Source organism: Aptenodytes patagonicus, chromosome 15 (assembly GCF_965638725.1).
Source record: "Aptenodytes patagonicus chromosome 15, bAptPat1.pri.cur, whole genome shotgun sequence".
In the NCBI taxonomy this organism is placed as follows: Eukaryota; Metazoa; Chordata; class Aves; order Sphenisciformes; family Spheniscidae; genus Aptenodytes; species Aptenodytes patagonicus.
Window position 1 is genome coordinate 279,976 of NC_134963.1, and position 24,495 is coordinate 304,470.

General features: G+C 41.0%; 1 protein-coding gene across 3 annotated transcripts in view; it reads left to right on the forward strand.

Moving 5' to 3' along the window:
• The first annotated feature begins 10,009 nt into the window (after nucleotides 1-10,009).
• LOC143167367 (septin-2) overlaps nucleotides 10,010-24,495 on the forward strand; it is a 40,172-nt gene continuing 25,686 nt past the window's right edge. For 2 of the 3 annotated variants that reach the window (XM_076352736.1, XM_076352738.1), the window contains exons 1-6: nucleotides 10,094-10,190; nucleotides 15,857-15,908; nucleotides 17,027-17,126; nucleotides 18,638-18,724; nucleotides 19,355-19,478; nucleotides 24,271-24,405. In XM_076352736.1, the coding sequence (XP_076208851.1) occupies nucleotides 15,882-15,908; nucleotides 17,027-17,126; nucleotides 18,638-18,724; nucleotides 19,355-19,478; nucleotides 24,271-24,405 (473 nt within the window). In that variant the 5' untranslated portion in view covers nucleotides 10,094-10,190; nucleotides 15,857-15,881. The other variant, XM_076352737.1, reaches the window with a different exon arrangement.

Here is a 24,495-nt window from a genome sequence, read left to right on the forward strand (position 1 = left end):
GCCCCGACGGCTGCCGAGCCGGCTCTGAGAGCCGCCGCTGCCGGGCTGCGCTATATGAGGAGCCGTAGGGCGCCCTCCCACCGCCCTCCCTTCCGCCTGGCCCGGCCCTTTCCCGCGGAGGGGGGCTCGCACGGCCACGGGTGGGCGGCGGCACCGCCCGCGGCCGGGGTAGCGCCGCGGGGCCGGGGCAGGGGCCGGGACTCGGCGCTCCCCCGCAGCTCGCCGCCCGCTGTCGGGGGGCTCCCGCCGGAGCAGGGGAAGCGTCCCTCTGCTCGCCCCGGCACCCTGCTCCAGGAGGAGCTCGCGGGGACGCTGCCCGCTCCCGGGAAAGCGTGGGGCTGGAGGAATCTCCTCCCGGATTTCAGCCGCTCAGACTTCTTCCTTTTAGTGCCGTTATCTGTGTATTTCCTATTTACTGATAAAGCCCACTGCCAGACCTTCTGAGACGTCTTGCCAATGCAGGCATCCAGCAGTATGGACATCCTGATTATCAGAGCCTAATTGATCATTTCCCAAAAGACTGAGCATACTGACTGACCTGCACATGTCTCTCTTGCACACTGTAACAGCAAAAGTGTAAGCAAGCACCACCAAATGCCTTAGGAATCACCCTGAAAATGGAAGAGCTTTGAATATTGGATCTCCACATCATCTGTCAGTACCAATAGACAGATGCTTAATTCGGTCCAGGAAGAATAATCACTATTAGCTTACACCAGGCATGAAACTCTCTTTGTTTTGATACTGGAGCCAAGAGCAAGGCATTCTATTTAAGTATGTTGCCACAAAGATTTCAAACTTCACTTTACTGTTTTAATTGCTCAAGTACATTTCAAATCTTTATGGTGTGTCCATGAGTTAAGTTCCTGTATCAAAAAGAGTGTATTTGCAAGAGGTTTTGTCATCAGGCCATGCAGACATTGTAATTGCCAGTCTCTTCATGGACTGCTGGCATCTTGGATTGCTCTTGCAAAGAAACCTTGGTTCAAACCCTGCAGGCCAACGGCAGCTCACAGCCCCCCCAGGCTGGCAGATGCAGCCAGTGTTGGTGGTGCAAATGCTGCTGTTACAGCTGCAGCAGAAAGAGAACAGCACTCATGGGGAGCTGTGGTCCAGTGGCTTTCCACTGGGTGCCCTGAGAAAGCCTTGTTTTGATTTAAACCCGGATTGTTTTGGTTTATCTTAAATAAGCTTAAATGTTTTAGACAAAATTGAAAGTTCTGTTCACACTGACTTTTGAACTGCTTTGGGTAGGTTTGGTTTCAGTTAGCCCCAAGTATCCTTCTAGTGTAGAAGAGATCACAGAGTTGAAAATAACACATTTCCTGCCCCTATGTAGGCGGTTTTCTCTGTTGTACAGTAATTTACGGCATGTGTTATGGCATGCGGAGATTTGTGATGGAAATATTGAGACTGATATGAATGCAGCATGAATGGAAAAGTTCATGTGTGAAGCAGAAACAGCAGAAGAAATGATAAGCAAAGGTTAAAGGAATTGCATGCATTGACAGCTGAGGACGTGACTGATGGGTTAACACTGAGCAACGCCCTGCTTGCATCCTGACAGCAGCACTGATGACTCTTCTGCAGAGGACCCGAGTGCTGGTAACAGGAGGATGGCAACAAGGTTGTGGCCTTTCACTTCTTTTGTTTTTCCAACCAGAAGACAAACTTTAGCCACAAGACACCCAAAAAAAGAAACAGAAGAACATCAGCAGCTTGTGGACCGTCATGGTGTGGACATGCTGACACATGATGACTGCAGCCTCCCATTGATTATCTCTGCCTGAGGAGCTGTAAACATTTCTAGCATGGAAAATATCTTCCTAACAGAGGCTGCCTGGTAAACGGAGTTAAGAGGAGTTATCTTCTCTTCCAGCTGTGTATGAAATACATACAGTTTACCTCAATTATTTAAAACTGTAAATTCCAGTGTGCAAGAAGAGGAGTTATCTTCTCTTCCAGTTGTGTATGAAATACATACAATTTACCTCAATTATTTAAAACTGTAAATTCCAGTGTGCGAGTCCAGGAGGAATGTGTGGCTGGGGCTGTGCAGTCTGTCAAACTGAGGCTGCTTACAATCACTCAGAAAAGTCTCTGGTGTCAGGGAGAGGAGAATGTGCAAAAGCACCAGCCACAGAGACAGAGATATCTCAGAGGTGAACAGGAAGAAACCCAGAACACAGGCTGAAACTGAATAACATCTGTATTTATGATGATAATAATGATTATATAGAAAACAGCACAGAAGAACAATTAAAAAAGGGGGGAGAAATGCCAGTTATCTTAGCCCGTAAGCACAGGAAAGCCCCACCCTTGCCACTTGCCCGGGAGCACGGAACTCTGAATTTCCTCCGATAAATGGCCTGTGTGTGCTCCTGTGCCAGCTGGGAAGCACTTATGGGGCCTGCGCAGCTGCCCGGGGCTTCAGGCAGAGAAGGGAAACCAGCACATGGCTTGTGTTACCTCTGCAGCCCTCACCCCACCTTCCCTTGCTACCTGTTACCGAGCAACTGATTCCTACAAATCACTTAATCCAAGACAATTATTTCTCTGGGGAAATACACGCTTGATAATCACAGGGTAAACCAAGCTTTCTGCATAGAGGCATTTCCATTCCTGGTATTTCACCTTTGTCTGTTTCTTTTCCTTACCCCAGATACTAGCTTTTATCCTGGCTACTGGCAACAACCTCCATTTTTAATTACTTTATTCCCAGATCCTGAAAGTGAGCACTTGTTGCACAGACTACCCTTAATGAGCCCATCAGTGCAAGGTGCTCACTGGTCTGCTTACTTGACTTACGGGTAACTTAACTGACACAGCTGCTGGGGGCCTGAGGACCCTGTCAGCTTCAGCACATTGTGGCTTCTGATGGTGTTAATGTCACAACACTGGGAATTAATTTAAACTCCCAGAAATGAAAAGGTTCTAATTTCTTAAAAGGAAACACAAATCAGCATGATGTTTTTCTTGGGATGTTAAGTAAAGAAATCACTACTTAATAAATTAAATCCTCGCTGGTAAAGTCTGGATTCCTTTCAATTCAAAGGCATGATGTTCTTCCAGCAAAGTAACTCATTAACAAATGACCGTTAATGTCATTACATCTATTACTGCTCCAGCTATGTATTTATTAAATTATTCTAGGGGGGATACATAGGGGGGCTTTGCAGCCTGTGAAAATGTGCGGAAGTGGTATTCAAGCTGAGAACAATTGCACAGAAGCCATGCTATAGCAAGAGGGGCTTTGGGATTAGAGGTGATTGTGTTTTCACTCTTTTCCTGACATAATCAGGATAAATACCAGGCACAGAGTTACTGGGAGGGCTGCTAAGGGGGGTCTGGGCTCTTACCAGCATTGCTTGTCCTGGAGTATGAGCCCTGTACCACAGCACAGAAGAACAGCTGTGCCCAGCCCTCCAGTCTTGTGAGGGCTTTGCTCAGCTCCGAAGCATCCCACCAACAACGTTTAGATAGATTTGCCTTTTGGGAGCTGAAATGTAGTCTGCAGAGCGCGCTTGGTTTATAACTTGTGGAGTGTCCCTTACCTACGTGCTTCTGCTCCTTCTCATCCCTAAAATGTTAAACATCCGGAAAACAGAGAAGAAAATGACATTTGGTATCAAGCTTATGCACAAACCTAGTATTGTTTGTGTGACTAAGACAGAGTACAAGTCAAAAGATTAACTAAAAGCCCAGTGATCTCAAGACAGCTTATCATAACTTTTGGATCAGACATAAGCGGAGGTGAAGAATCAGGAATCCTATTAGAGATAGATTTTGTGCCATATTTTGTCTTCTAATTAGTGCTGAAATAAAGGCAAGGAGATTTACAAATACAGAGGTGTTAGGCAGGGGCTGTTCTTTATTTAGAAAGCTTGAGTTTTCGCAGTGAAGATTACTCCTTTCTGAATTATCCTTTAAAATGCAACTGTTTTTCCCAAGAGAAGAGATTTAATTGGAGCTTGAGTGGACATACCATCTTCCACATAAGATAGGCTTCCATGAAGTTCCTGTGTGTCAGCAGTGCCAACGTCTTCAGACCAGTGTGACACATCAGAAGACTGGCACATAGGAATGAATCCTTGTCAAATGAGCAGGTTATTACAAAATGAAAGTGCACAATTTCACCATAGGATTTATCTCAAGATCATTTCTTTTGGAAACAGGCTGAAGTGGTTAACATGAAATTGTCATTTCCTCTCTTAGTTCATCTTTTGAACAACGAGAAGCAATGATTTAAAAGCCACACCAGAATTTTGCAAGAGGGACCCGTAATACTCTATGACTGGTGCTAATGATGTAGGATCCAACACCTTTTTTAGTACAAGTGTTGCTGCTGCCCTTCAGGATTGAGAAATGTATGCCCACGCTACTCTTCCCCCTCAGTGGTGGTGTGACAAGACTTGTGTAAAAGAAAGGAAGGAAACAGATTTATGTAGTTGGAAAAACAGTGAAAGAGGTTACAAATCTGCTTCCAGCCTTCATGTATTTGCTGCTGTATATCCCTTTCCAAACAAAGTTGCCCTAGCCCTGTATCAGTCTCTGCACTTTACACACACCCTCTGTCTGGGCTTTTTTTTGTGAACTGCCCACTGGCACTGCCAGGGAGCCAGGAGCGGGGTTTTCTGGCTGGCCTACACGTGGTGGGAACACTGAGACAGCGTTATGAGCCTTTCCTCACATAATGAGGAAATTAATTGTGCTAAACCATCATTAGAACTGAGTTCCATACCTCCCTGCTTGAATTCCTCTACACACAAGCCTCTGGTTTGAAACTTCCTCTAGGTTGGAATTGATCTTCATGTCTCTATGTCTTATTAAAGCACCCCCCTGACAGGAATATTTCCAGTCACCGCTGTCAGGACCAGCTGGGCTGCACTGGTGAGCTGCTGGGCACCTAACTCTTCAGCACCTTGTTTTCTGAATTTGGCTTTCGAGAGGATACAGCGGTGTCACTGGACAGCCATAACCCTGTGTTAATGGCATTTCAGGGCAGTTAATATGGTTAATGATGGCCCTTTCCCAAAGCTTAGAATGTCCCATCTGTAGATGAGCATCTAAACAGCCTTATTTCCCCACTTGCCAAGAGACCGTGCTGAATATACACTTAGGCCATGTCGCTTCAAATACTTCTCTTTAATGCTATGGACAGCTCTTGAGAATGTATTAATGCTTCGACAGGCAGAGGGGGGGAAAGCTATAGGAAATATACATTGTTTTATGCCTAAGGGTCCATTCTATGTCATGTTTCCTATCAGGAGAACTGTAGTTTAATTTTGTCCTCTTCCAAAGTTAGCCTCCTTCCACAGATTGTGGTGTACCAGGATCCTGGTAGATCTCTTTCCCATGTAATTGTTGGGAAATTACAGAACAGCGTCAGCAAGGACAAATGCCATTGTTTTAAATATACATTGCAGATGTTGAAAGTAATTAATAAAGACATGACTATGAAGTTACTGAAAACTGTTCAGGGCTAGTGATGGGAAACATGCTACATTTCTCTAGTGTCCCAGGAAATGTGTGTTCCTGAGAACACGTGAGAGGTTCGGGACACCTCCTCTGATTATGAGAGTGATTAATTCTCAGCAGTGCTGTCCCTGTTCTTAATGAGATACATCTGAGGCAAGCCCTGCCTTTGGGAATAGCATCTGTTTTGTCAGTCCTGATTCCCTTCTTAAAAGTGAAGCTGGTTTCCAGTAAGAGGAAAGGATGGCTGTTATTGGTGAAAAGATGCAAAATCTCTCTTATTCCAGAGAAAATTTTTAGGTTCTTCTTATTGCTTCTTCATTGCCATGATTAGCATCTTGAAAAGGTGGGCTTGTGTGTGCTTGTAAATGCTAAAGAAACACTTCTATTCCTCCGAGACTGCTATAATTCAAACACAACCTTCATTTCCTGTAGTGCGTCACTAAAAATGCATTTATCTTTTTTGCAGCAAGGGAAAATACTTCTCTGTTGCAGATTTTCTTATGGATTACTAAATAACTTGTAAAGTAGCTTGTGTCAATAAATCCTGGTGCATCCACAGATGCTGGCTTACTGTTTGTATACTCCCAGAGTTCCAGCTCTGAGCTGCACACTTTAAAAGGGCTCAGCAGTAAGTCCAGCTTTCAGTGGACCTGATATTTCCAATTCCTGATGCAGCATGTCTGCAAAAACACAGAAGATTTGAGATGTTAGGATGGTTCACTCCATTAGTGATTCCATAGATAAAGCCCTACACAGAAGAGTATTTTGATCAAATCACCAGTTTACCAAATACTAACAGAGAATGGGAAGTTCACCCTTAAATTTCTGTCTATCACCACGCCCAAATACTAAAAATTATCCCAGGGAATACCTAAATTACGGTATCCGACATTCACACTAATATGTTCAAAGTACTTTTTTCTCTGGTAATCCTTTAAAAGAGGATGTCATCCACAGTGTGCAGCTCTTACATATTTATTTCTAAAAGGTTTGGTCCTGGAGCCATGTGCTGTATTAGCAAAGCATACACAAATATTCTGAATCAAACACAAACTTAAATCTTATGGAAATGAAAAGGATTTATGCATATGCTTAAGAATAAGCTGTTTAATCAGGACTTGAGTAATTTCATCTCCAGGGAAGACTGGGAGAGTTCAAGATGCTCAGTGTCTTACAGTAGTGGTCCAGTATCTCCAGGAATTGCTCTTGTAGTGCAGCCATTACAGCAATCACACATAATTTTAGGCTCAAATTCCAAATATTCAGCTACGTGAGGAACAGACTCAGTTGAAAGAAAATCAAGTTAAAAGGGATCTCATAACTGAAAAGAGACAGTTTTATTTTGTCTAAGCAGCATATCTTCTATTTTTTTTAATTTAATAGAAATAATGCCAAGGAACATGGGGTTGTTGTTTTATCTATGAAAACTCAGTTTAGTTTTCAGTTATATGGTGGTATTTATTTTATTCTAATCGGTTTCATACCATTTTCTCTGTTAAGGAGCAGAACAAAAGATACATAATGTCTTTTGCTGAATGGATGAGGTATTTCTAACTTGCTAAGACGTGACTTCACACAAAGTTAAGATTTGAATTCAAGGAAGGACTCTAATTGTACTTTTGATAATGTAAACCTAGATGTATTAGGAACTTTTATAAAAGGCATTTGAGCTTCCAAGGGAAGAATGAAACAAAATTCTTTACAGAAATAATAATTATGGGAATGAGTGATTCACAGTCAGACTGCCGTTCACTGCATTAACCTTTCTAGACTATTAAACTATTTAGGAGGAACAGCTTTCTTCAATACAATGATTTCTTCTGTTTGCACCTCTGCTAATACCAGTGTGAGAAATAACAAATATGCAGTACGTCTTTTGTGAGCACGTATTCTCTGTAGGTTTCTGTAATGCAGCATTTCTCAGTTACATGCACCAAATAGTTCCAGTTCTGCCGCTCGGTGATCATGCATACTGTGGTTTCATAACAAGTCTCGTAACGGGTTTCAAAAGTAACAAAAGTACATTTTCACCAAGTGCGTAATGCACTGTAAAACTCATTGTCACGGGATGGTCTTTAATGCCAAAAGTTGAGATGGGTTCAAAAAGCAACAAGAAAAATTCATGGAAGAGAAAACTATCAAGATAAAACTTCTGGCTCAAGAAGCTGCTCAGCTCCAGATTGCCGGAAGCTGGGAGGATACACAGACACTACTTTTATCTTTTCCTAAGCATCTGCTACTAGGCACTGCAGAGGTGGGGCACTGGCGAGAATTGACCTTTGCTCTTACCTGAAGTGCCCTTCCTTATGTTACTTTCTGGCATAATGGGACTGTTTTGGGAGGATTGTGACTTCCCTGAACATTTTGTGTGACAGTTGGTCAGCCATCTGATTCAGCCATAACTTGGGAAAATTGGTATGCATCAATAATGAAGCATTTGAAATTTCTGGAGAATGTTTCACCTGTTGCACTAAATCCTGCCAAAGGAAAGGAGTGACAATCATGGGAAAGCACTAACTTCCACTAGACTCTGTGTTGATGCCAGTCTGTAGCTTGGCATTGTCCTTGCTAATCTCTTATAATTTCTTCAAGTGCTAAATAGTTATTTGTAATAGCAGTTTATGTGTGTAAAATATCGTGTGCGTCACAGTGTTCTAATTTAGTGAAAGAAAGAAAAATTGCCACTGTTGTTCCTTTGGTGATAGTATAAAACACCTATATGAATATCCATGGAATAATTTAAGATAAGACCTTAATTTCTAAAGAAGACTGAAGTGCCATCTTTTAACTCCTCCAAGAAGGTAGCGTATGACAGTACTTTGTGTTATAACGTTACACTTTGTCCTAGGAAACTTGGTTGCGCTTTCATTGGCTTTTATCTTGTTCTTTCTCAGATCACATCAATGCTTGGTTGATAATATGAGCACAATGTGAATTAGCAAATAATGCCAGTCTGCCTTCAGCAGCATTTGTTTCACTTCCGCATTTTCCTGTTGTGAGCTGCAACCCTGTTTGCTTAATGGATGGAAATACAGACAAAACAGAAATGTGCTTCTTGGTATTCAAAATTGTAAGTCAAAAGATTTGCTGCTAGGTCACACATACAAACTGCCCTCTGCAAAATGTTTGGATGGATTACTAGGAACTTTCCTGAACCCAGTTCTTGCAGCTGGAAGGCTGGAAAAAGCCTTCCCTCAACTTCTGCTGATAATCTGTTTTAATCTTGTCAGTGTTGTATTGAGCGTTTGAGCTATGTAACACTGTTTCACCATGAGAAAGTGATCTGGTCCTGTAATCTGACTGCAGGTTTACATCTAGGTTTACATCTGCTGGAGTTCCTGGTACCTCAGAGAACTTGCCGGTGAGAATCCCACTCTCCCCTTCAGCGACAATACCGACCAAGGCAGAATGGCTCTCACTTAACCAGAGGGAATGCCGTGATGAAAGAGAAGATAGCAATAGTGTAGGTAAAACGAGTACATTGGGGTTTTGCACAATGTTTGGGAGAGAAATTTGCTTCATGTGTGGACGAGCAGCTGAAAACCAAACAGGCTTATATTGCATACTGCATTACAGTCAAACAGCACAAAGTTTAAGCTAGATTTCCCCCTGGCCATCATACCTACCGTACCAAAAGATTTTCCACTGTGAGGAGTATCACTAAAACCTGCTGTAGGTGAAAGCAATCTCAAAGCTCAAGGCTATTTGCATAGGAAATAGGAATCAAACAATTTGAGAAGGGGATATTTTAAGCAGAATGGGTTCTGACTGTGTTTCATCCTTCAAGGTTAACTCGTGTGCGTAGCTCCAGACCGAGACTGTACAAGATGGATGCCCAAGTGTGCTGCTGGTGGGATGTGAAGTTGGGATAGTAAGGCAGACTTGTATCATTTCAGAGTCGTCACCACAGTAGCGCTGGCTACCGTGTCGTGTAGTCGGAGTGCAGTGACCTCCATGAGGGGGGACTCTGTCGCGGGAGCCTTTCTCCCACGTTTTTTTCCTTTGGGAAGTCAGCAGGATCAGGAGATGCTCCGTATTTTGGAGCAGGGCGCTCAGGGACAAAGCAGGAGGAGACCGGCTCCGGGTGCAGAATCCCCGGGGACATCAGCAGTGCTGCACCGCTCCGTCCCGAGGGAACGAGGCGGCGGCGAGCGTGAAGCGTTTTAGGACACCGCGGAGCGGCTGCTGGGGAGCCGGGACCCCTGGGAGTGCAGGCGCTCGCCCATCCCCTGCGGCGCGTTTCAAACCCGTCCCACCGGGACCACGCCAGCTGTTAGTAACCCAGCTACGGGATGGCCCGGGAGAATAGCACCCGCCGCCGAACCGTCCCCGCTCCCGACGGCCCTATGCCGGACCCACACGTGCGGTCACCGCTCCCGCACCGCGTCCCGCCACCCCGACCGGCACGGCGGCCCCTGCAGGCGGGGGAGATCGCCATGGCAACGCCCCGCCGCCCGCCCGCGCGGTACGGGCCGGCTGCCCTCGTTGCCACTCAGGCAAGCGGGCGGGGGAGACGCTCTACCCCTCCTCTCGCTCGTCCCGGAGCCGCGCCTCGTTGCTATCCCGGGAAGCGGCCTAGATCATAGAGTCGTGCGGAAGGTAGGTAGGCACTCGGCCGCGGTGGCGTATGGGATGCGGGAGGGCTCCGCGAGGAGAAGTGGAGGATCGCGGCCTGGCAGCCAGGGCATTGGCGGGAGCGGCCGCAGGCTCAGGTAAGCGCCGGGGGGGGGGGGCCCGGGCTGCGTCCTCCGGCGGGCGGATGGGCGCCCCTGCCCCGCACACCGCTCCGCATGGCTAGCGCCTGCGGCCCCGCGGCCGCCCGGCCCGGCCCGGCCCGGCCCGGCCCTGCCCTGCCCTGCCCTGCCCGCAGCCGCCAGCGGAGCGGCGGTAGGGACTCGGCCCGATCCCTGGAGCTCGCCCGTGGCGGCGTGTGCTCCATGCACGGCCCCGGGGCCCTGGCTCCGGCCTCCCTCCTCTGCCCGGGGAGAGGTTTTTGAAGGTGATATATGAGGAGGGGAGAAGCGTATCGGGGCAGAACCCACGAAACGCCGCGGTCGGGTCGTGGGCCGTTTTACGCACGCGTTCGTTTGTTTTTAAAGCAAGGCATGCATTACTTTGAGATGTGGATAAGACCTCTGCGCTGCTGGGGTCTGCCCGGCATAATGTAGCCGGAGATGCGGGGCGGGGATGGAGGAGGAAGTTCTGGCTCCATCGGGCATTCCTCAGATATTTTCAAAACTGCAGCACCGAGCGTGGCCTACTGTTAGGAACCAGGGGATGCTGCAGGGGAAATGCGGAGCCCACCGCTACGCAGAACGACGCATACCTGATTTGGCAACAGATGGAACAAGTGCTTCACCCTTGCTTTTTTTTTTTTTTTTTTTAAGGTCTTAAATTATTGTTCACATATGCGGGTTAGAGACTGCATGGTATCATGAGACTTAAGCTTGATTTGGTAGCGATTTAAAATACTAACTTATCACTGTTTGCTATGCATTGCTAGTATGTACACAATTACAGTTAAGCTTTGTGGGCGTGAAGCAGAGCTGCCTATTTCCTGATGAGTGATCATGGCTAATATGTTTAACTTTTTAATTTAAAAAAAGCCCCTGTTTTTCACGTTTACAGGTCTGTTTTACAGTATTTTTCTCTGATACAGTAACTCTGGGAAAATACTGTCAAAGACTGCTTGCGTAGGAAGCACATAATCACTAAAACTGATCATTAACGTGAATGGTATTGTTGTCTCCTTTGTGCTTTTTAAGTGACTGTATTCATTGAAATAACAGTAAGAAAGGAAGTTGTCTAGAGTAATGTATTAACATTGAAATAGAACTTTAAATAAAATACTTAGGATTAGAGCTCTAGATTCGTGCATTGCTTTTTCTAGATCTTTTCCTTTTAAGAACAGCGCTCGTACATGGTTGTTCTCTCTTACTTGCTTAGTCTTTGCCTCCCTTTGCTGTGCATATGTGTGCTGTTAAGTCACAGAAATGTCACAAGTTTTGATGAACAGGAATGCATTCCTGGTAATAATCTATATGGTGTGTCATTGGTTCAAATACATTATCAAAATGAATTCTGTAAAACTTACTAACACTGAATGCTAATTTAAAGACAAAGCAGTGGCATACACTCAGCTTGGTCTACCTGCAGGTGCTGTAGCTGGGTTTTTTTGTTGTTGTTGCATTTGCTGTTAAATTCTATATTTGGTGGAAGTGATACAGTCATTTTCCTGAATAAGAGTAATGCAGAAATGTATTCAATTGTTAATGTGTAAAAGAGGATTCCTTCAGTTGGTAACGTCTGTTTCTAATGAGGAAAATGGAATCATCTGGGATTGTTGATACAGAGGGAGTGACGCTTCTTCCTGGGAGCTTCTGGGAGGGGGTTTCCAACCAGAGGTGAGGTTGTGCTATGAACAAAGCATGACACAGAGAACAGGCTCTGCTGGATCTGCTGTTGTTTGGTAGAATTGGGCGATTCATACAACTTTGATAGCGTAATCTACCAAAAAAAAAAAAGTTAAATGCTTTGTATTTGAATACCCCTATATCCAGTTTGGAATACAGTGAGGAAACTTAATTTTCACATAACTTCCTTGTTTGTATGCAAGACACTTGGAGAAGTTATAAATTTTATTACTATTAATTTATGTGTCTCAATACTTGACTCTGACATTTCTTCGTGGGTTTTTGTAGTTCTTTTTGTGAGAAACCACAAATATTGGTATTTTACTGAGATATTATTGGTGTTTCTCTGTCTGCTTTAAGTCTGAAAATGTCACTTCAGAATGCTAATGTTGTTGAGCCCATTCCAGCACTTGGAGACCTACTTAAGTCTTTAGCTTTCTGTGGTTCCTTACTAGGTTATTAAATACTTTTTTAAAAGTATCAGAGTTATATAATCTCAGATGGAAAGAAAGAGGCCTCATTTGATAAATCAGGAGGGCTATTCTGCTCATAGCAGAATGATATTATAGCATAGCAGAACAACAATAGGTTGTTAAGGTCACTCTGAAGTGATTATTTTAAAATGTTGTTTAATATCCTTATATGGTAACACTCTTTGTACATTTTTCATAGTGTTTTCTTTGTGCTAGTTCCTATTAAGAAGCTCCCGGTCTGCCTGTTCCTAACAGTTTACTTCTTGTATCCTGACAGGAACAAAGGAAATGACCCATTTTCCTTCCCCTCTTTTTCTCTCTCACTGGAATACTTTTCTTAGCAGAAGGCAGTAGGATGGCATGTTCCAGGCCTCTGTATTTGTAGAGGAGGCAACCGTAACTGAACTTAGTGTTAATCTGCTCCCTTCGATTGCCCAACAGCACATTGTTTAGGATAGGAATTTGTTGGGATCCAAAATGAAACTTCGTTACGTTATCCACTGTTCAAAAACTGATTTGAACATTCCTATACGGTAGCATAGTGTCCCTTTTTTCTGCTAGACCTGCTAAATGGGGCCCACAGTTATTTACAAATGAAGTTTCACTGCTTTTTGCAAGTTAATGCAATTGTATCTTATCTATTCCTTTCTCTTTGAAATGTTTTGCAAGTGATGCTTTGCTCATCTCATAATAATTGAAATAGTCCTTTGAAAATCTAAAGAAAACAGAACAGCTATGGCTTGCTCTGTTTTGCCTTAGTTGTTTGGTTTTTCTTTTTAAATTTTGTTATGGAAAATTGATGAAAAATGAAACATTACAATTTCCAGATGTGGGACTATCCAGAGTGTTGTCAGACACTCAACTTCACATTATTTTAGTGTTTGACTCAGTTGTATGCAGACAGACTTAAGGATTTCAGCAGTTATTGATGCATAGTGTAGCCTGGTCCATTGACAAGTTATCACTTGTAAGCAATGCTGTAAGCGCTGTCGTTATTTGGTGCTGTAAGAAGATGTAACATACGGTATTTTGCTAATTCTAAGGTTTTGATTTGTAATGATATGGTAAAGCTTCAGGAAGACAGCTCATGGTCATCTGGGGAAGTTTGTTGGTTGAATAATTTTCTAGGAAACCTCACGAGGGCAGTATTATGAATTGCAAAATGTGTTGAGGCTGAATAACTGAGGATTCATTTGAACCTCAGTGCCTTATTTAGATGTTGCAGAACAGCAGTTCTATCTTCCCCTTCCCAGCTAACTTTTAGTTAGAATATTTCTATTCTAACAAAATACAGTGGGAAATAACTAACTGGATGCTTGTTGTATACAGACGTTTAAGCCTATGGTGCCATCATGATGTGATCAGAGCAGCTGTCCTGCAGCTTTTTGGTCAGAGTAAAACACAGCAACTTTTTGGGCAGAGTAAAACACAAGGTGAATGTGGTTTGCCTGTTAGGAAACAGGCTTTGTAAGTTATAATTGTGGAATGATTTAATGTAAATTTAGCTTTTTATGAGATGATAGACTAATTTTGAAGCCAGATGTGTCATAATCAGTTGACAACAATTTTGACTCTTCTGTTTTTTAATCAAGTAGCTTGGGTAATGCTACAATGGATGTGACTATTTTGTCAGTTTAAAGCAGAAGTAATGAGAGAATTTGCCATACGTATTTAAAGCTGAATTGTTCCCCCTTCTCACCTTTAACTATAGGCAGCTGCTCTGGGTGGCTTCTCCTCTGGCATTACTGTGAGAAATGGGCCAGAAGGTCTACCCACCTTAGCACTCAGGCAGTGACTATTTATGAACTTTTCTAAACTCTTGAATTATGTTACTGATTTTATAGACAAGGTGACAACAGAGATTTCCAAACGTACAAAGAAGATGTGGACAGAGCAACGTATTCCTCAAAACAGCCTGGGAAACATCCCTTAAGAATGGTTTTGAAGAAACAGAGCTTATTTTTCTTTGACCAACACGCAAGGGCTCATTCCAGTCTCCAGCCAACCAATGTTACAGATCCTTAAAGACAGTCACAGCCTCACTGACAGATATTTTGAGGAATACCCAATTAGAGGCTGTCAGGAGATAATTAGAATCAGGACCTCCGTATTTTCCAGGCAATGGATGTATTAGGCTTTCATTAGCTAGCAAATGAACTGGGTATGGGGGAAAAGTAGTTGGAGGAGAGAAAAAAACCTTTACTTGCTTACAGGATGGCTGGTGTCTGCACAGCTGTCAGTATTTGAAATGCCTGCTTCAGGGCAAATGAAATGCCATGTGAGCTGAAGATGTTTTCTTTAAAACTTCAAGTTGCAGTTATGCTATCTTCGACTTTTCCTTTAGTCCAAAGCTTAGTACGTCTCTACCAGGATTTGACTGTCAAACTGCTGGTGTCAGAAACTGGACTGTATCCTGCTAGAATGACTTCACTACCCAACAGGAAAGCATTTCTGTCTGAACACACAGGTGCCTGCATAGGTCACTTCCCCGCTTTCCCAGGCCAAGAGCTGCGTTGTCAACAAACAGAGCTGTGAAGTGCTCCTGCCACTTCTGCGTTTCCTGTCAGTGCTCTGTGGCTGCTCTAAATAAAAGGGCCTTGCTATTGCCGTGATAACTAATCTATAGCACAACTAACATCCTTGAGTAAAAAGATAAGGGCTTGCCAAAACCCAGCTGTTCTGGGTGTCTGAAACTGAAGAACAAATCTTTTTGATAGCCCCTCAGATCAGGGTGAACTTTCATGTCCAGCATGGGTTAGCCAAGTGCCAAGGTTCTGCAATGTTTGGTGTAGTGTTCACATTCAGCGATAGCACTTTGAAGTGGCTGAAAATAATGCTATAACCTTTACCTGGAAATCCCATAGGTGTCCTGTTCTTGGGAGAATTTTTGTATGTGGTCATAATTCTCAAATACTATTTTTTGGACAACAGTTAGATTAGATTCACCTATTTGTAAACCATCTTTAGGAAACATATAATTCATAAATGGAAAGGGTAAAAACGGAAGGAAAAAGGACCTTCTTATGCTATTCTGTATAGGGTGTTGGGAACAGAGAATATTTGAATTTCAGGTTTTATTAGCTAATTACAGAACTAGAGAACTTAAGAAAAATTACATCAGGAGTACCATGCGTACTCAGCATTAGCTTTCAGTAGATATTTTTCCTTCTTTAAAGACAGGATGGATGAAAGATCTTTAAGGATGCTGAATTTTAGTATTTTGAGTTTTAAAGGAATCTTTCTGTTTTAAAACTTTTAAGTATTTATATGAAGTATTCTGGTTTTGATAATCCTGTGTAATTTCTTTCCTGGGAATAGCTTCACAGAAGCAGCCATTTTGATTATAGCTTGTTTATTCTGGTAATCTTTGAGTATGTGACATTTCATTCTACTAGAATAAAATGTGAATATTACATGCAATTGATCAGTTCAAAATTCAAATGAATGTAATCTTCAAGTCAGCTGACGTGCACTATGGATTTTATTTTCCAGTGTCTGAAACTTGGAGTGACGAAACATGACTCAGTCGGGTGAAAAAGTAAAGGTAAAGAGATGGCTGCATAGCCAAAACTTTGTTTAGAATCTATTCAACTTCTGAAAATACTTGTGGTTTTACTGAAGTGGTAAAATAATGAATAAATGATACCTTATTGCTTCAGATGCGTTTCTTAAAAGGAACTGTTTAGTAGAAACAGAGCTTGCATGTGATTCTAGTAATAGGCTTTCAGATGTTTGCCAGACATTCAGTGTTTGCTTACACATTTAGAATGGTGCCTTTATCTAAGGAAATTTCATTTGACAAACTTTCATTTCTAATGTTTTTGCCCCTCTGGGTAGGTTTTAAAAGGATAGTTAGCAAATAACTAATTGCCTTTTAAGTGATTTCCCCTGTATCCCCCCTGCCCCACTGGAAGTACGGCATGGTATAAAAACCGTTCTCATCATAAACTCATCTGTGAAGCAAACATTTGGTTCCAGCTAGCTCATAGGTCCCTAAATCAAGTGGCTGCAGTTCTTGTTTAGGCTCCTATTAGGTTTTCAGTCAGCTGATAACAGATGGTGAAGCAGACTGCCCTTTTTATAGCCCAGATCTCTTTGATAAGTTTTTCAGACACATTTCTTTTTCCTGCTTTTGTGTTAGAAGTTAAACATTGCGAGGATAGGTGAACAGCTTAACAAGCAGAAGATCAATCTCTGTGTGATTGGTAATCTCTGCATTACTACACAGTGTTCTTGTTTTTTGTACATGTGACTGTATGCATTATTCATTTTTACAGAAGATAGTAGCAGCAGATACCAAATTTGAACAGATTTTTGATCTCTAGCTTAAAATCTCTGGGATTTTTAGCTATGTTTATAGCTTGAGATTAGTTATAGTGTGTTCTTGCAAGCTTGCAGGTTTGGTTTTTTTTATCCGAGGAGAGACTTTTGTTTATGTGTAGCCTAAGGTACTTACCAGATTTCTATTTATATCAGACTGCTTGGTAAATGGGCCTGTTTCGAGGTCTGCCTTGCTATAGCAGCAGAAAATTGTTTCATTCTCTATTTTTCCATGTGCTTTATATACCTCTGGACTTTATTGTAGAGAATCAACTGAACTCTGTTTCAACTTTTTAGGGGGAAGGGGATCTCATTTATACTCAACTTTTGTTCTCTTGTCAGTTTTCCGACTCAGCAGGCTATGTGGGATTCGCTAATCTGCCCAACCAGGTTCACAGGAAATCTGTGAAGAAGGGCTTTGAATTCACACTGATGGTGGTTGGTGAGTGACTTGTCTAAGTATTTTTGACTGTTATACAACAACAACAACAACAATTTCTTTCATATAGACATATATGTCTTCCTACTTAGCAATTGACTGTTATACAGAAGAAGCAGCTTTGAATCTATACACACTCTGATTAAACCTCTTAGTATTTTGTCATGTTTGGTAGGAGGGAGTATTTGTAGTGATTAAACATGATGACTTTGAGCCAACAGGACATTCTTGTATTCCTGACTCATCATCAGATGGTAGGGATAGTTGCTTAATCTTTCTTTGATTCCCGTTTCCCCAACTGAAGGCATGAACGCACATGGTGAATACCTTGCTGTTGAAATGGTGATGCTATTCTTGTGTTTTCTGCTGTTCTATACTGACTCACTCTGGTATTATAACTAAACTTTTAATTTGCCTGTTCTGCGAATGAGCACCTGTAGGAGTCTTTGATGGAAAATCCTTTAGGCACAAAGCTGTTTTAACTAACGTTGAATTATACTTACATTGAATCAGTTTAATGTTATACAAGTGCAAAGGGAGTCCACAGTACTATCACCTTTTTGTAGTAGTTACCTTGGAATTACATGTTATTGAAAAATGAAAATGAGAAGAGATGCATAACGCTTCTTCCTTGTTCTCTGTGCTCTGTAGTACCGTTTCGGATTGCTTGGTGACAGAGCATTCAGCAATGTCTGTAAAATAAATAGGTAACTTGTGTAAGTGTAGAGTTTTTTATTTCATGTAGTTTGATAAATACAGATAATGTCTCCATCTTTCAGATAGGTTAGTAGCATCTAAAATAACATGGCCAATTGTTCTAAATGCTGACTCCTTTGATTCCTTGTGTTAGGAAAAAAAGTGACTTTTTGAAATTCAGATTTAGTAATTGCATTTGCAAGTTTAACTTTTATTACTTTGATGTAGGACAAAATTTGTATGACCTGAAGTTCTAGAATTATGGAACTTCTCAGGTGAATTTTGAATAATTTTCTTATGATTTTCTGTTTCATAGGATGTATGTAGCCTAACTATAAGGGTGCAAAGCTCAACTATTAGTTTGGGATTGCTTTATTCATTCTCTCTCCTAACAGTGTTCCAGGTTCAATTTCTAGCTTAGGAAAACCTTAAAGCTTTCAGAAATTTTCAACAAGAGAGTTACAGCTCCTGATTTTGTAAGTTTAAATGAAAAAAAGCTTTTATTTCCCTGAAGTAACCTGACTATCTCTAGATCTATAGTCAAAGTGCTGTATGACCTTTCAGCTTTTATTATGAAATCTGTTACAGTAAACTTAGCATTTTCATGTAACGTTTATAAAAACACTAGAGGCTTTTTTTTCCTGTGTTTTTAAAGTGCTTAGCTGAACCTTTGATGTTTTTATCTCAAAAACTAAGGTGGATCCTGATGAACAAATTATTTTTCCTCCATAACATGGGCTTGGGGAAAGAGGAGGTGCTTTAAAAAGCCTGGAGTAAAAGGTGTATATGCTTAATAACCTGAATTATTTTGTTTGTAGGTGAGTCTGGCTTGGGAAAATCCACTTTAATTAACAGTCTGTTCCTGACTGATCTTTATCCAGAACGTTATATTCCTGGAGCTGCAGGTAAATGTGGCTTTGCAGTTCCTCCAGCACATACCCTATGAAATTTCATGTTCTTTCAGTTAACGTTTCATTCTGATAACAACTTCACCCATGAGACCCTTTCTTCATGCTGTCTAGATGTATTTTAATCCTCCAAATTACGTTTTTTTTTTTGAGCTGTCATTTTCTCATTTATGTTTCTTTTCAAAGACTCAGCTTTTGATGTTTCTTCATCAATTGTTACTAAAAAAACCCAACCCCCCAAACCTTTTAGGTGTCAATACACCTCAACGTAGTTTTGCTCTAATTCCCATTTCCTCTGATGTTTTTTGCCTGTGATGCCTTAAATCCTGGTTAGGGGTGTAAATACCTTTGGACAAAGAATCTAGCATGCTTCTGAGTATTGTAATTTTATTTTTGCATATTGTCATGAGTAAATCCCCTTTTTTAACTCATTGCTTCTTGTTTATTTACAAAAATGTGGTGTTAAATTTTGACTAGCTAGCCTTTTTATTTTTTCTTTAAAATATTTTATGTCATGTAGATTACAATACACTTCAGATTGCATTTCCTCCTCTGTTGCTCTCTCCTGCAGGGGTTTCTGCGGCACTTGAAAGGCATAATAACAATCAAAATGTTCCTTTATTTTAGAGAAAATAGAGAGAACAGTTCAAATCGAAGCTTCTACAGTCGAGATAGAGGAGCGAGGGGTGAAACTGCGTTTAACAGTAGTTGACACACCGGGATATGGAGATGCCATTAACAGCCAGGACTGGTATGTGTGTAAATACTGCTTTGCTTGATAGAGTTTGTATCTTACACAAACGCTACTCTAGTGTGTCTGTCTCTCTGAACTTAAGTGATTCAGCTGGTGGTCTTTGGATAACTTTGATGTACTAAGAGGAAGCAAGAGGTTCATTATTCTTAAACATTAATGGAGTGTTATCTTGAATTCATGGTAGAGGGTCTTTTCTGAGTTCTTGCAGTTAACACAATTTTCTAAGCACTTCCGCATTCTGGGTGCTCATCTTCATATCATTAGTGACATGATCATTTAGTTTGTGTGAGCTTTCAAATCAAGTTTCTCTTACAATTTTTGTTGCCTAAAATACATGTCTAGTAAAACTGTATTACTTCGTACAACTTCTGTTTCAATTTTCCAACCACTTTTTTTATGTTTTTAAAAGGTTTGGTTAGTGTTCTCTAGGCTGTCTATGATTCTCCCTCAAAATTAATGGCCTTTCCTCCAGTAAGGTTCTCTGTGACAACTACAGTCAACTTGTTATCTCCATAGTTGCTCTGATAGGGCAGAATTCTGATGAAGGGGAATGTTTTGTTTGTATTTCTGTGTCTGTGGCCCATCCAGTTTCCATGTTTTTAAGACAGTACTTTTCACTGCCTTTATATGTACTACTAGCAATTTTGATAGAACTGCATTTTTTTTATGATGGAGTTACTACGTAGCTCTCTCTGGCCTAAATATCGCTGATAATCTCTAACGGCTGAACTAATCGTCTGCAGATACACTGAACAACATACATCATTGCTCTAGCATAAAGATCATGAAGAAAGAAAATGGTAAAATAGCTATGAAGGAACTGGGCAGTTTGTAACAAAATTAGAATTAATAAGTTTGTTCATAAATGTAATTTCCAAATCATCGTCATGCACTTTTCTTTAACTGTGGAAAACTGATCTTGTGATAATGTTTTTTCGAATAAAGATGAGATATATTTATGTGCTTACTAGGATGCCTGAATTATTCCAGTGCAACTAGAAGCTTTGAATTTCCACGTGGTTGTCTTTTAAGAAGTGCTAACAATATTTATTTTGCTTAGCCATTAATTTTTGTTGGCACTCTTTCGTGGTGGTGGTCATTCTAAGGCAAACAAAGTGTCACTGTGCAGAGAAAGGGGGCATAAAGCTAATACTGGTTGATCTGAGTTCTTCAGTATAAGTTAAAGATCAGGAAGGAGGCAAGTAGCTGATAAAATAAACATCTATAATGCTAATAGAATGTTTTGTAATCTTTTCTTGGCAGAATGCTGTGTTATCTGGAGCATTCTGAAGAACTTTTGTTATCAGATGTGGTTTTTCTTTTCTTTCTATGGTACACTGTAGAAACACAGCAAAAATGAAGGCAGTGAAGTTATAATATACTAAATGAAAGTTTGAAAGTGAAGCTGTAGTGGGGTTTTTTATTTTCTTCCCACTTTTCCGACTTTAAGTTGGAAAAAATTGAACTTTTAGAATACACTAAGGCATCTTTCTGGATTGCAGCGTGGTCTTGCTTATTTTGAGCACTGTTGACTAGAGCTTCCTTCCGCTGGAGCTAAAAGCTCTGCAGCCCGTGTATTGTGTTATACAGAGCTCTTCCTGTTGATTGTGTTCTAATGCCCTTTGTTTGTTCTGCTAAGATGTTTCTTGGAGACCTACGTGTTCAGATTTTTCCCCTTTCTTTTTGGAGGCTTGCTAAATAGAGTCATTCCATGATGATTCAGATCCAGTAGAACAATTTACTGGTTTATACTTCGTTTTCTGTGACAAATCTTAAACATCAAAATACATTACGGGAACAAATAGTACTTACATAGTACAAAATAAAAAGATGCAATTAATTTTAATTGTTTCTCTCTAGTCCCATTTTCTTATGTCACATGAAAAGACTTTGAGCCATGATGAGTGTCATTTTGACAGTCTGTTAGTCTTTACAGGATGACATAGGGACTTGGATGGATAGACTCTTTGTTTCAAGCTGTAGTCAAGACTAACCCACTGCAACTACCTTCCTTCCTCGTTAGTTCAGAGGAAGCAGCAAGTTCTTGTTCTTGAACTTATGTTTGTGTTCAGGAGCATTTACTGCAATTATGGTTAACCGGTAGATGGTGCTGATCTCGATCCAAGTTTTATAAAGCACTTTCTGGGAAAGCTGCAATTTGTGCAGGCTACCTGTTTTTCAGGGTGATGAATTTTACTAAGGTTATTTTTGAACAGAGGTAAATCAAACTGGCACGATGTCCCTAGGAGGCAGCAATCGCTGATCCTGTTTCAAGTATCTTTCTCCTGAGTAGGTTTCCTAATGGCTTTTGGTTTCTGTCTTTGCATTGATGAAAGGGCTTAATTTTAGTTTGACTTTCAAGGATGGAGCTGGGGTCAATTTTTATGTATTTTCCATCACAGAAGTGCTAGTAAGAATTATGTATTGTCAGGCGTTTGTCCAGGGGGTCTCCTGGATTGGAAGAATAGTAATGTTGGATTGGGAAATGAGTTGTTACAGATTTAGTACAACACATTCTCTGAAATAGGTTATTTTTTGTTTTCCAAATGCTATTGTACTTAAAACAGCCTGTAAGAAAAGGTGGATGCTAACCACAGTTAACCATAGTGATAATTTTTTTAGATTCTGTGGGAAGCTTTAGTGCTAGCTGGAGTTCTGTATTCTAGAATCAAACTACACCTAGGAATGCTATTGGCATCAGTTCAGGCGTGTGTTTGGAGAATAGCAAAATTCTTTATGGTGGGAGGTTTGAAGCATAGAATGGCTCTTCCATGCATAAAGACATTGGGATCGTGAGAGAAGCATGTCCTTAAAGTAACATCTTTCATCAGACAGAAGAGAGAGGATCTAAGGAGGGGAGGAAAAAAAATATTGCCTCATGCACAGATTTGGGATGAAATCTGGTCTCAAAAGGATAGTTGACAAGAACAGTTTACAGATTAACTTGTTAGATATTGCTGATCATATGCCCCGTTTCATCTTGGTTGCAGTGTGGCAGCTCATTCTTTGATAACTGCTTTCTGGCTGCTGCTAACTTTCTTTTTTTACTGGCTTACGTTAAGTTGTATTTTGTGGGTTTTGGCAGCTTGGTAATGCTGTTCATTTTCCCCCAATAGGCTTAAATGCAGCGCTTGTGTTGTTTGCTGTTACAATACAGGATGTGCTATCTCCTAAGTAATGATAGCACAGTGGTATAAGCCAGGTGTTTCCCGGAAGGCAGGAGGTACAGGACACTAACACCATATTTATAGGGAAAATTACAGCTGTTAGAGCTAGAAAACTGCACGTAAACTAATTACATTGCCAGAGAAATGTGTGATAGTTGCTTTCCCATTGTTTGTGCTTGGTTTCTGTCCTAATATTTGTATGTCTTCAGTCTTGTTACCTTTCACCAGCTAAGAGGAGAGTAAGATCAACAGGAACATAAACCATGTTGTCCTTTTTCAACACACTTAGGTATTAAGGTGCTAGTTCTTAAAGACTTGAGCAGCGTTACGGTCAAAACCCAATAAATTCCATGTTTTGCTGTGTTGTCTTCTGTAGTACGACTTAGAATGGTGCAGATCTTGCAAAGATATAAGTGTGTGTATATATATTCTACTATGGATTTATTCCTCCTAGATCCAAAAGCTTACTCAATTTTGGAAAATCAAATTCCCTCTAGGATCTCTTCCATCACTCTTGTTACTTTCTTTCATTATCTTCATTACAGCCATGCAGCCCAGGGTTGAACTTTGCTGCCTGTCACAGTATTTGCCATCATTCTATGTGCTCATTTTCCAGATTACTAATTTTTTTTTTGTGTTCTCTTGTCTGTTTCCTCTTTCTAGTCAAATTTGCACTTTCTCAACAACAGAAATACTATTTTTCAAGTTAAGCTTTCTGCTCAGTTTTTCCCCAAGTAGTTTAAGATATGTTCATGACACAGTCATCTGCCTAATCTCATCTTCATCAGTGTGTTCATTTCCCTTCCCCTACAGTACTTTAATATAAAGTGTCCTTTTATATTAATGTTGTTTGCAGGTGTCTACGTGCTCTGGAATATCTTAAAATGGTGATCTTAGTAATGCTTTGTGTCTTCTTTTCTCTCTCTAGTCACTGTTCTTTGCATCTGATTAATCTATATGGTCAAATTTTGTGTTCCTTTACTTCTTTGCAGGGCATATTTTAAATTGCCTTGAACTAAGTAAGAATTATTTTTCTTTGCCAACAGAACAGGATTCTGTAAGGTAACAAAAATAGCTTAATAAATCATGTGATGCTGTAGTGCATGACTTGCAAATGTATTTGTACTTAATTCAAACAGACTAGAATACCAGAATTTTCATAGGTAACTATAGAAACCTAGCTCTAGGGTCAGGGTTGTAAATCAAGAGTATATCCAGGATATGTCACTTGTCAGCTGGTTTAAAAACAAATCCTCGCGCCCTGCCCCCAGAAAAAAAGCAGAAAAATCCTCAATCTTCTGTTCCTGTCTGTGTTGTCTCAGCACTGAGTGCTTTTTTTCTGAGCTTGCACTTGAACTTTTTATCCAGTGGACAGAGTAACACTTGAAAGTAGCTCCTAGGCATAAATAGACACTTGGTGGTTGCTATGAAAATATCTTTTTGCATTATCGAAATACTTCTCAGTAGTAGATACAATGCTAGGAAGTTGAATTTTTGTAACAGAAATGTTCTTAATAAAAGTGTGATTCTCCTCCTGTTCTTATCTTTTCATAATTCTTTTTTTTATTATTTTAAAGCTGATCTAAGATGCCTCTCTTTCTTCCTGCCCCCCCATACCACAGCTTCAAAACAATTATCCAGTACATTGACAACCAGTTTGAAAGATACCTTCATGACGAAAGCGGTCTAAACAGGCGCCACATTATAGACAACAGAGTCCATTGCTGTTTTTACTTCATCTCTCCCTTTGGGCATGGGTAAGAAAAAGCTCTTGAGCTCTTGTATTTTAGGGCGTTGTATTGTGTTCATAAGTCTGTTCATTACTTGAACTGGAAACTTAACTTTAA